Source organism: Calliphora vicina, chromosome 3 (assembly GCF_958450345.1).
Source record: "Calliphora vicina chromosome 3, idCalVici1.1, whole genome shotgun sequence".
In the NCBI taxonomy this organism is placed as follows: Eukaryota; Metazoa; Arthropoda; class Insecta; order Diptera; family Calliphoridae; genus Calliphora; species Calliphora vicina.
In genome coordinates, this window is record NC_088782.1 from 102,518,841 (window position 1) to 102,532,462 (window position 13,622).

A 13,622-nucleotide genomic window follows, 5' to 3' on the forward strand; every position below is an offset into this window, starting at 1 on the left:
TTGTCATTGTTGACAAAACACTGGGCGGCAGAAAACGCAACGCTTTTATGTATTTTGGTTAGGCTGCACAGTGGGGCAGAATCAACATTTTTTGGAAATAAATCTGGCATTTCTAAACGGCTGGTCCGATCGTGATAAAATTTGAGGCTGGCGCGGCATGGCGTAGCCAAGGATTATTTGAGTTTAAGTAATTAAAATGGACCCTACAAATACTCCAAGGGCGACAAGGGTGCTCAAAGTAGGGAACCTTCGACATGTAAATTTTTTAAACACATGCCATTTTTTTGTTTCCCATCCGATTTCGAAGACTTTTATATTTTTGGATCTCCTATAATTTCTGAGTTGTAGGCATTTCAAAACTGAAATTTTAAAATTTTGCCATACGTTGGCCCTCTGTTTTAAAATTATGTGTCGTAGTTTTGGGCCGAACTAAATTACCAATAACATACAAACGATTTCAGAGCAATATCAATTACGGATCCAAAACTAGAGCCCTGCATTGGTGACTCTATTTGTCACCCACAATGAGTAATCCATTGCTTTGCACTCAACTCACTTTTTATTTTGAATATTATTTACAAAGTGTACGTAATTTTGATTTCAATAATTAAAATTTTTGTTCTACTCAATCATTGCTAGTATTATTACATTCAAATTGATTAAGTAAAGAACTTTCGTATATTAAAAGAATACAAAATAAATATTCTGAATCGAGTTTTAAATGCCAAAAGAAAAATAACACTGTCCAACAAATTGAGACTTTTTGATTGGTACAGAATAGCGACCCTATAATTCTGAAAGGACATGTTGAGTAGATCATTTTTGTAGAATAAACTAATAGTCCACCTGGTCGGAATTTTTTTTTTACAGTGGGTCAAAGTTTTCATTTTTTGATCGAAGGGAGCAGTATACTAACTGAAAAAAATGTTGTAAGTTAATGTCTAAGAGAATTCTTATTATCAGAATTATATTGTGTAATTTTATGGGGATCATTTTTGTGGAAGATCTTAACCCCCTAGCTCCTCTCCTTAGGGGTCGAGAAAATGAAAAAAAGTCGTTTCAAAAAGGACATTTAGGGATTCAAATATTCGACGAACATTTTTGCTGGAAAATTTCAGTGGGGGTCACCAAAGATACCAAAGATGTAGATAAAGCACTTTACACTTAATTAGAAAAATTGTACGCCACCTTGGGTCTCACATTTTTTAAAAAATCGCCAAAAATCTATTTATAATCCGAATGAGCTGATATTTAAAATATAAATAGCCCTAAAAAAGATCTACAGAAATATATATACATATGTAGATTATCCCTTTGAGGTCAAGAGTTATTTAGGTTTATTTATTTACTTTTTTTTAATTTTGTTCGATCTTTTTTGAGTTTTTTAGATATGTCGGGTGGTTCGAATTTTTTTTTTTTAAATATCACCTATCACCATTCGCGATAAAATTTCGAATACTATAAAAACAACTTCCTAACAGTCATGTCGTCCCTATAGAAAGTTACACGCATCCAAATTTGGTACATGTACTTATTTTTTACGTTTTTTCCCCAAAAAGTCCCTATATATTTCCTTTTGTAGAAAAAAATTTTCTTCGGGACTATATAAAATTTGTACGTGATTCGAAAAGAGAACCTAATGCAAAAGCGTGGAAAGTAAAACTTGGCTCACTTAAGTGGACCTAATCGCCTCCAAACCTATCCAAACTTTGCAAATTTAAAAAAAAAAAATTTTGGTTTGAGCAAAAAGTTCTAAAAAGGAAAAGCACCTATCCTCGAAAAAGCTCCATGCATGTATAGCGCTATATCTTGTTTAAACACGTACGAAGTTATTTTACTATCATACAGTAAGTAACGTCGGCGTAGGGTGTTTTCTAAAAAACTCAGGTTTTGGAACACATTTTCCCCGTATTAGGAATTTTGGTATTTGAAAATAAAAAGTGTTAAAGATTATAATTACATTGCTTTAAGGACATTTAGATCTACACTATTTCCAAATTTTGTTATAATATCTTTAACCGTTAAAATTTTACATTAATTAAAATTTTATATTTTTGTTCATGGAAAATCCCAATATTGAAATTTTTTAGTTTCTAAGGTAAATGAAGTCCGAAAAATTATTTTATTTCACTAAACTGTTAATCTTCAAGTCCTAAGGTTTTCACCAATACCAACTACTTATACAAAAAGCTTATATTTGTTCATCAGGAGCTCCACAAACCTTGCTCCCTTTTGAAAAATTTTAACGTTTTTTATATATTCCATGCAAAATGTGTTTTTTGAAAAAAACGTAAAAAACGCACTCGTTCGCTATAGAAAAACAGCACATAAGTCACTCATGCGGGGCTCTATCCAAAACTAAACGATTTTCAATTTAAAAATTAAAAAATAGTAGATTTTTGCTTTTTGACAAGTTTTTTTACACTTTGTTATTTAGAATGACAAATTTAAAAAAAATTGTAAAATTTCATTGAGATTGGTTAATAAGTAAAGATGATTGGCAAGGGTATATATAAGTTTGTCATTCCGTTTGTAATTTCTACATTTTTCATTTGCGACCCCACAAAGTATATATATTCAGGATCGTTATAGATAGCGAAGTCGATATAGCCATGTCCGTCTGTCCGTCTGTATGTTGAAATCAACATTCCGTAGCCCCCAAATAACTTAAATACATGATTCATCAATATGTCGGGAATTCTTCCGGCTCGGTTGCTATTTAAAATCGACAAAATAGATTTTTGCCCTATTTTTGATCTATATCTGGATTACTAAGTCATTAATATAGACAATATGGATATCTAATGATAGATATTTCAAAGACCATTGCAACGATATATATAAAGCTGTAGTAAGTTGGACCTACAATGGGTCAAAATCGGGAAAATTAATTTTGAACCTGATTTTTTTTTGTTATAAATTATTTTTCCAAAAAAATTTTTTTTTTAAATTAAATAAAAAAAATTTAAAAAAAAAATTTGGAAAAAACTTTTTTTTAAAAAAAATTAAAAAAAACAAAATATTTTATTTAAATAAAAATATTTAAAAAAAATATTTTTATGTATAATTTGGTGAAGGGTATATAAGATTCGGCACATCCGAATAAAGCACTCCCTCCTACTTGTTTTGTTTAGATAAGTTATCTTTTGGTCTTACAAAACATTTCAATATCTCAATTAGATTCAAAAATATGCCACTTTAAAACTCCATCCTTCAAAAATATCGCACCATACCTTTCCACAGGCCAAAGCTCTGACAGTTGGCTAGATTTGACACAAAATTAACATTATTATTGGAAAAATGAAAGAAGTACTTTTTTCCCAAAAAATCGCCTTTTTAAAATTGTTTAAATTAAAATGCATATAACTTTAAAGTGGGTCATGATTTTAAAATAATTATTTCTCTGTTTAACATATACATTTGTTTTTAGTTTAATAACATAAAAATGGAGAAAATCGGGAAATATTTGGAGCCTGTATTGTCAGAAAACCATTGAAAATTAAATTTTAAAATGCAAATATCTTCTAAGCTATAAGAGATAATTTATAGTTACGACAAGGTTTTTTATAGTGCTCTACAAGGAGATTCTTTATATCTAATTTTTTAAGTCGGAATTCAAACAAAGAAATAGGATCGTTTTAAAAATGTAACATACCCGAGGTGTCTTGCATTGGGGACCCCTGGCCTATTGAACTAACGAAATCGTGAGCACCGATAAATGTGGCAATATTATAATGTTGGTGCGTAGGTGTATAAGATTCGGCACTGCCGAATATAACACTTTTACTTGTTAATACTGGTAAAAATCAAAATCCCATACATTTATAAAATAATTTATATAATAGAGAAAACATCAAAACCAAAACATTTTATAAAGTATATCAAGTAAAAGAACTTAATTAAAGTGACAAAATTGTATGTCCAAATATGGCAAAAAAAGCAACCACCTCCTTATATAAAGTACGTGTTTTAAGAATTTTATAATCCTTGAAATGTAGTTTTAATTACCACTAGAATAAAATGGCTACTATTAAGCCAAAAAAATAAATAAAATCCTTGACAACAGCATTTGCGTTGACCTTTAATAAGGGAGAATTAAAATAGTACTGAATAGTTACATGAACTAATTAGTTGGGGGTTAAAAATATACGGTTGCAAATATTATATTTGAAATCATTATATTTTTAGAGTAAATGCAAACGTTTTTTTTGTAAATAATATAAAACTTTCTATAAAAAAAATACTCTAATAAGTATGTATTTTGAATTATACTATGCTGAGTTGCAGCAGGTTTTTATTTCAGAAATATGTTTTATACTTAAATATTATTTTAACAATAGAATTATTAATAAATGTAGTTTACATTAGCAGAAGGATGAACTCCCCTAAAGGAAATAACCCAGCCAGTACCATCATAATTAACTGTTTTATGGAAACGTATGGTCACATAACTCTTAGAGCTCAGATAGAAGTTAGGCTCATCCTGAAAAATAAGCAATAAAATAAAACATTGATTATTTAAAAATATATGTATTTGAATTAACAACTAGGTTTACTTACCTCTCCACAAAACTGACGCATTAATTTCTCCTCCCCACTATCATGTCCATCATATTCAATGATTTGCAAATAGTCTGTGCGACAAGTACTCTTGGCACCCATATTAAAGACAGGGAATCTTAAAAGAGCTCTCATATTGCCCGGTACACGTATATTCCAACGACAGTCCGAATTATTGCGCACATGATTGGGATAGTAGGGATTGGTGAGTAAGCCTTGGGTATTGTAAAAATCTCCACCACAACCGGGTCCATTATTACTGGCCAAATAGGTGATATCAATTTGCGTATAATAGCCACTCAGTTTCAAACGCATGCGTAATTCATTGCTGTTGGAGAACAGTGACTTGCCGGTGTCGACAAACTCACATAGTTTTTGTAACGAGGAATTGGTGCGAGCATCAAATACCTCAATGTTTTCCTTTTCACAATCATATTCCGAAAACATTAACTCATTGTAATAGAGACTCAAAGTGTAATTTACAGGAACTTTAATGTATATATCGCAGTGATCTGTAGATTCGGAGAGTTTAATGCGTCCTTGAGTAGCAGTAAAATTTCGAAAACAGCCTGAAAAATATTTAAATAACTTGTCAGAGATTTAGATCGTTTAAGGAAAATGTTAAAGTTAACTTACCTTCAGCTGTGGTAGCCTTCAATTTGAAACCACTTTTAGCCACATCGTTGTTGGATTTAAATTTAACGAAAACAGATTTCGATGATGAGAAATAGTCATCGGGCACTCTGTTGCCACAATAAATATGTTCGGCAGCATAATTGTAAGCTCCCAGATACGACGAGGAACGTCCATTAAAAATTAATTTACTGCCATAACCTTTATCGATTTCATCGGCATCCTGAGTAATGGGTAACATTTTTTTGTTTTAATTTTTTTAAGTAGAAAATTGTAAATAAGTAGGTATGTATATTATCCGTTCTCAACAAAAATGAAAGCTTGAGACCAGCTATCTGGCAGTCTCATTGTAATCAAAACGGATCAATTAATTCCCTGCTTAGGGCATGCTCTTTTTTAAATAAAAGGAATTTTGTAATTCTGTAGACTTTGAAGTAAATAAAATAAATAATTAGTCACGCAGCTAAATATGTAACTAGTTGTCACCATAAAAGGTAGGTAAAATCACTAGTTCGGGACAGTCTCCTAGAACTGCTGGGAATTCCATTGCAGGTCGATTTTCTCGATTTTAAATAGCAATCTAAGTTGGACTATAGCAGATATAATGATGTAGCAATCATGTATGTGTGATATTTTGTGGCTTCGGAAAGTTGATTTCAACCAAAAGATGGACAGACGGTAATGGCTATCGAATCAGCTATCGATAACTACCCAGAATCTTTTTTAAATGTTACATGCATATTTATTTTAATCTGAAATTAAGTTTAATCTACGAATGTTGTTTTTGGGTCGTCGATTACTTTGTTTTGTTTTCCAGTTTAAGAGGCTAATATTGCAAAGCTTAATTTTTGAATTTTGGGACGAATTTGCTGATTTGAAATAGCAGCCGAACCGGGTCTATATCGGATATATTGGTGTATAAATAATTTTTTATGTTATTTGGGGGTTGTCGAAAGCTGATCTTAACTGGCAGACGGATATGACTTAATCTAGTCAGCTATATATAATGTCCCAGAATATACGTCATGGTGTCGCAAAGGAAAAATATGGAAACTAAAAACGGAATGACAAACTTGTATATAGCCTTACCACTTATGGCGAAGGTTGAAACACCTTGAAAAAGTATTTCTTTATACATAGATCTAGCTCATCAACGGCTAGTGGTGGGACAAATATTTTTAGAAATAGTACCTATCTTAAACAATGTCAACTTTCATTATACCCTCCACCACCATAAGTGGTGAATGAGGGTATATATAAGTTTGTCATTCCGTGTGTAACATTGAGAAATATTCATCTGAGACCCAACAAAGTATATATATTATTGATCCTTATGAAATTCTAAGTCGATTGAGCCATGTCCGTCTGTCTGTCCGTCTGTCCGTCTGTCCGTCTGTGTAAAACACGCTCACGTCCAAAATACGCAAACAAACTTAGTAGAGTTACAAGAAAAATGTTTATTATTGTCCTAAGCAGTTTGGTATTGAAAATCAGCGAAATCGGTACAGTGGAACCAAAGTTATGAATGAAAATGTGGGACAACCTCAAAAAAAAATTAATAATTTTCACATATTTTTGGACATTTTTTGTAAATATATTGCAGCTAATATCATAAAATTTTGCACTCGTTACTTTTATGATAAACGGAGTAACTCTGGTGAAAATTATAAGAATCGGTCCATGATTTCTCCTAGCCCCCATACAAATTTTTTCCCGAAATATGGTTCTATGGTCTATAAATGCCTACAGAATAGGAATATCCACATAAAATTCAGCAAAAATAAGTCTCGTGGTAAAAGAAATTATATTACAAAATTGTTCGTGGATCGGCCCATATTTGACCATAGCCCCCATATAAAGTACACTTCCGAAAATCTCTTAAATAAGCATAAATGTCTTATAAATATCGCTATCAAGTTGAAATTCGACATGAATAATCCCCATATATACCAAAATCGCTGTACCTAATTATATGAAGATCGGCCGATAATTGGTTATAGCTCCCATATAAGGAGCACTTCCGAAAAACACAATAACCTACATAAATATCTAAAAAATATCAATATCAAAACAAAATTTCACACAGATCCGTAATTTATATTTAGAAATCATACTACTGGATTTTGTGAATATCGGTCCATATTTGACCATAGCTCCCATATAAGGTCCACTTCCGAAAATCAGTTAAGTACTCATAAATTTCTTATAAATATCTTTATCATGCTAAAATTCGACAAAAATTATACTCATATATATAGATATCACTGTACCAAATTTTATGCAGATTGGCCGATAATTGGTCATAGCTCCCTATAAGGCCCATTTCCGAAAAAAGATATTAACCTTAAAAAGTATTATAAACATATCGATATCAAAATGAAATTACGCACAGATCCAGTAATTTGAATCCAGTAATCATACTTCTGGATTTTGTGAATATCGGTCCATATTTAACCATAGCTCCCATATAAGGTCCACTCCCGAAAATCACTAATATCCTCATACATTTCTTACAAATATAGTTATCAGGTTGAAATTCAAAACAAATTTATTCAATATATACAAAAATCGATGTACCAAATTTTATGATGATAGGCCCATAATTGGTCATAACCTCCATATAAGAACTTCTTCAGGAAAACACATTACCCTGCACAAATATCCATAAAAATCTACAATCAACCAAAATTTTACACCGATGAGTAATTTGTATCCAAGAATCGTACTACAAGATTTTTTAAATATTGGTGCATAATTCGGCATAGATCCCACATAAGATCCACTCTTGTTAATAGCGTTGTTTATATGAAATTCTACAAAAATAGCCCTTAAATACTTAGGACTATAATAGGTCATAGCATCCATATATTAAACCAAAATAGTACACAGATCAGTAATTTGTATTCAAAAATCATAATACTGAATTTTGTGAATATTGGTCCATAATTGGCCACAGCTCTCATATAAATACATAAAAATCACGTAAAAATATTTTATGACAATCGAATCATAATAGGTCATAGCTCCCGCATAAGTCCCACAACCAAATATTTTGAAATTTGTCTAAATATATTTGTATACCCTTTTTTATACTCTGTTTCTTCACTTGAGGTTAAAAGGGAAAAATGTTGAGGTCCAGACTTAAACTCGACAACACTTCCCCTTTGCGCATGTGAAATTTCATTAAAATCGGACTAAGGGTTTAGAAGTTACAGATTTGTTTCCCTCTTTTTTTTCTCATACCACTGTGCGCCACTTTGACACTCAGATATTGTAGATCGTTTAACCCAGTTCCAACAAACTGTTTACGGTTACCTATGTAAGAAAATAATAATGTACACGAAGATTTAGAAAAATTAAATTTAGACGACAATTTCTCAATTAAAACACAATAATTAACTGTGTCAAACGTTCTAATAGGAATTTCAGTTATAAATTGCTGAATTAGATAAAATTTTTTGTACATTTGAAATAAAATATCTTCTGCGTAAACTAGTCTTTCTAACAATTATTATATTATTTCAGCTTTTATACCATCATATTTAGGTGGAGGGTATTTAAGATTCGGCACGGCCGAATATAGTACTCTTACTTGTTTTAGTTGTCTTTTTCTGAGGCCACCTTAATGTACATATTTGTAAAAACTAGCTCAGATGAAGAAATTTTAAATAGTAACCTAGCCTTTACAAAACTTACATCACTGTTAATAATTTTAATATAATCTGTTGAACAGGAACCATTCGTATCAGGACCATCAATATCAAGTTTCTCAAAATGTAAATGGATGTTATTGTCGCTTTTGATTTTCCAAACACAATTGATATTATTGGGATATTTGCTCGAACCATCATCGGGTGAAACTATAGTTACCGCCTTCACAAAAAAAGAGAAAATAATATTTTGAGATTATTTATTACCATGAAATTAAAAAAACATTACAAAAATTTTATTTAAAACAATTACCTTTTTCAAAGTTAAATCCAAATTTTGTTGACCACATATCTTTGGCACTGACCTAATGGTGGCCATAAATCCACTGCTCGACTCCTTAGAATCCGTTACAAATCTCAGTAGTAGTGTGGATTTGGAGGAAACCAATGGACTGGGCAAATCATGACCACAAAATTGTCCAATTTGATCGGAAAATGAACCCGAACCATCACGAACATCCAAGTAGTCATCTAAACAGCTGGAAGAATTTTCCACATGAAAACTGGTAAACTCTAATTTTAGCTGACGATCTGCTGAAGTTGTAAATAGCCAGGAGCAATCTAAATTATTGGCATATTGGCCAGAGAAACGAGTGAACTCATAGCTGGAATTTGACGATTCCAAGTGTATGTGATTGTCGCAATTCGGCAGAAATCTCACCAGGGCTTTAAATCCCGCTGAGGCATCACGGTCATCGGAAAAGGAACGTATGAGACCGGTATTCTGTTGTATGGTTATAATTTCCGTCTGACCCGTAATGTTGCCACATAACTGAACCAAACGTTGATCCTCGACGGTATTGAGACCCTTGTAGACTTCTACAGCGTCGTAGGTACACATGCCCTGGGACTCAAAGTCAATTTGTTCAAACTTAATCATGATTTTATAATTTTCCAGAGCCTGTAGTTGCCAAGAGCATATACTGTTATGGGGATACATTTGTGTGGAAGAATCTCGCGGTGACTCGATAATGGTCGAGTTAGTAATGACTGCGCTACATTTGTTGTGGCCGTAGTTCATTAGAAAACCTTTACGACCATAACTTCCGTCAGTTTGAAATATAATCGATATGGATTTTTTGGATCTTATCTGATAATTTGTTTTCCGGCCACATAGTGTATTCGATACAGGTTCATTTTGGTTGTCACGTGTAATTATAGTGACATTATCAAACATACACTTATGAAGTGTAGATTCTTCGATGATAAAATCTATAAATCGTATGTACAAACTATCCGATTCTGTTTTACTAATACTGGGCGAGGGTATAATGGTGTAGTTACAAACTAGATTGGGTGGATATTCCAAAGGATAATTTGGCGAGTTTAGCTGTTGCATGGTGTCGGTGGCAAACAGAATACCACCACAGTTGCGATCGAAATTAATAGTAAAGCCTCTACCAGTTATAGCTTCATCCGAGCGGAAAATTACACGCATTTCTGCCGTAGTGGTATTAATCATAGGCGGTGGCGAACGTCCACAAACTGTAACAATATCTTGCCATTCACCCTGTAAGGATCTTTGTTGGAACTTAAGGAAATCTTTGGAGCAGTTAGGCGATGATTCTATGAAGAAGTGATTTCGAAATATTGCTGCCAAATGGAATCCTGCTACTGTGGCTAAGCTCCAAACACACTCAACATTGTTTTTATACTGATAATCGAATATGATTTGGCGATAGGGATATTTTAGCTCACCGCCACAACCACTGCCCTCATGAACCGTCAAATTGAACACGGACAGTGGATTGTAGTTTTGTGTTATAAACTCTACAAAGATACCACCAGTTGCTACTAGATTTGTAATGGTGGATTGCTCGCAGTAACGGCCCAGATGAGGTGAGTCTTGATTGTGTCCATTGTAGACTATCAAATATTCCTCTGCACATTTGCCCTTAAAGTCAGTGGTAAGGCCTACATCTACTTGCATATTCTCCAAAATGTCGGAAAATGCAGGCGGTTCCAGTGTGTTACCATATTGACCCCATACTGCCCAGGCACATTCCAAGTGCCCGGTATGATTTTTCATATCCGGCTGTGTAATAACGAAATCATCGTAATACTCAATAGACCACACACCACCACATTTATAAGAGGTCAATTGCAGTTCGAGTTCGTGCAGGCCATTATTGTTATGAAAGTTTATTACCATTTTGCTGGCATATGGTAGTCTAAAGGAGGGTTGGGTATCATTACGACACATTAACAGGGGCAGGATGCGCTCATCTCCAGAAAATAATTGCACAGCCGAAGAGTATTTGCAGGAATATACGATTCGCTGATGTGTGGTTTTGTAATTTTCTTGCTTTACTATTTGCACGGACAAGGTTTGATTGAAGCTGGGTCTAAGATCGTAGGCACAATACAGCGATTTCTCATTATCATCTCTTTTGAATTTTATAGTCTGAGGAGTAGCCATGTGGCTGTCATCGTAGAACCACAGCAAATTGCGACAATGTGTGGAATATTCATCAGATGAGTATTTGAGTTTGAAACCACGATTCTTGAAGAATGAAAATACATAAGCATGTATGGTCATGGTGTTGTCAGTAGAATATATAACAGCTGGTACAGTATCCGTTACGCGCTCTATAATAGAAGATAGTAAAGGATCATTACTAGATGTCAAACTACGATAGATTTGTCCCGTTGAATGTCCGCTATTCATATCAAAATCTAAGAATTCCACCTTAATACGCCTGCCCTTGGGGACTCTCAAATTCCAAATACAGTGTATTGGTGCACCTGTACTCTTGGGATACTTTGGAGTTTGTAATATGCCGCGTTTGCCCACTATAGTCTCGACACATTTATTTCCTCTCACAGAGTAGCTAATCTGAAAACTATCCGCGTCATAAACACCATCCTTAATTCGCAAAACTATTCTCAGTTTATTGGTTTCGACAATATAACGATTGGCAACCGAGCCACACAAAAATAAGGTATCGGTTATATTTTCTGTGTCCGTAGAGAAGGCATCAATCTCTTGTAATTCTAAGTGAGTTTCTTGCTTGCACTCTGAGTTTTGTCCACCATACGGCTCCGGTAAACTTATTTTATCTACGCTAATATTTATGGTAGAACCTAAGGGCATTTCTAATGTGTATACACATTCCAATTCCTTTTCATTGGGTTTCAGTCGCAACAATGGTGCTGTTATGATACCCTCGGAGTCATAATAGGAACCACCGCAACGACTTATGCTAACATTGGCCTGGAAACCCTTGTGAGGCTCTGAAACATCCGTGAAGTAAAGCACTCTCAATATATTGCCAGTTGAACGTATGGTATTTGGTTTTATAGCTCCACAATATTTGCCAATAACTGGGGCCATTTCTGTGGCTCCATCATTAACCTGCACATATTCTAGTTCGCATTGCTTAGAATCAGAATTGACGGGAATCAAATCATAGTCACCAAAGAAGTCTAGTGTTATTGTCTTATGTAACGGAGCTATAATTTTCCAAATACACTCAGAATGAGGATTGGGTATATTGGGATAGTTGGGTGTAGTTATAGTTTGAATACGATCCCATTTATAGTTTTCATTTAGAATAATTTCTTTGGAACACTCTGGTATAATTTCCTCATAATGGAATGAAGCCAGGAATTCAGAAAAACCTGTTCGAGTAAATTTAATATAAGCCCGATTTGAAGAGGTTTCCAAGATATCAGTTATATCATTGTCACAGTATTTTCCTTTGCCCAAAAATGGTGAATCCTCAGCCATACCATTACGCACCAAAATGTATGTCTTACAGTCTGTATTGGGGCTACGTAACCAAAAATCTGGAAATGATAGACGTATTCGCCTGCCTTGTCTCACTCTAATGGTCCAAACACAGTCTTGCTGGTTAAAACCACTATTCACATTTAATTCAGTAATATTGACGAAGCCTCTTCTGTCCCCCAGTTCGGCTCCACATTTGGTCGATGCCAAAAATGCAAATCCAGTTTTATTGACGCCAGTATCAGTTACAAATTCCACCTTCAAATAGGGATTTCCTTCGAATCTTATTATTTTATTGGAAGTCGTTTTGCACATCTTTTCCAGCTCCTGCCAGTTTTGCAAATCACTACTCTTAGACACTTTAACATAATCAGCAAAACATTCATCAAATTCTTCAAGGTCAATTTTCAAAAGTAACAGTTCTGTATGCATAGCGGGGTTGTTTGAAATTACAGTCCAGGCACATTGTAGATTAGCATCATAGCCTTGAGGATAACCGGGTGAACTAAACAAGAGCGGGGTTTTGTTTATGCGAAAATATTGATTGCCACAAAGTTCAGACATTTTCTCTGCAGTCTGATTGCTATGCACCACATCCTTGGATAGTTGCTTCCATTTGAACTGGAAGGGTCCACGAGTGGCGGTGAAATATAGAATATTGGTATTTGATCGTATAACATGGGTGTTGGCATAATCAATTGGTGCTCCAATATCAGAATAACCATCGTAGAACTAAATTATTAAATAGATTAATATCATGCTAATATTTATACTTTTTGATCACTTTCCTTTATATAGGGTATGTCTGTATCCAAAATATGTTTAATTGACAGCAAAACTACATAGTTCCTATCCACAGTAATACGCCAACTGTATAATTCATCGCTATGAAATCGGGATGGATAGGCAGGAGATTCCACTACTCCACTGGTGCCATTAATTTCATTATGTTTAACTGAAAAATAATATACCAAGTTTAAAAGCTATTT

The 13,622-nt window shown here is 33.7% G+C and overlaps 1 protein-coding gene across 1 annotated transcript in view; it reads right to left on the bottom strand.

Annotated features, from left to right (window-relative positions):
* Positions 1-4,255: 4,255 nt before the first annotated feature.
* The window catches only part of LOC135955657 (cubilin homolog), a 29,993-nt gene continuing 20,626 nt past the window's right edge, over positions 4,256-13,622 (bottom strand). Inside the window, exons 14-19 of the mRNA XM_065506016.1 lie at positions 13,407-13,588; positions 9,157-13,365; positions 8,890-9,066; positions 5,197-5,416; positions 4,561-5,129; positions 4,256-4,483 (exon numbers count right to left, since the gene is read on the bottom strand). Coding sequence (XP_065362088.1) covers positions 4,346-4,483; positions 4,561-5,129; positions 5,197-5,416; positions 8,890-9,066; positions 9,157-13,365; positions 13,407-13,588 — 5,495 coding nt within the window. The 3' untranslated portion in view covers positions 4,256-4,345. The remainder of the gene's footprint in view (positions 4,484-4,560; positions 5,130-5,196; positions 5,417-8,889; positions 9,067-9,156; positions 13,366-13,406; positions 13,589-13,622) is intronic.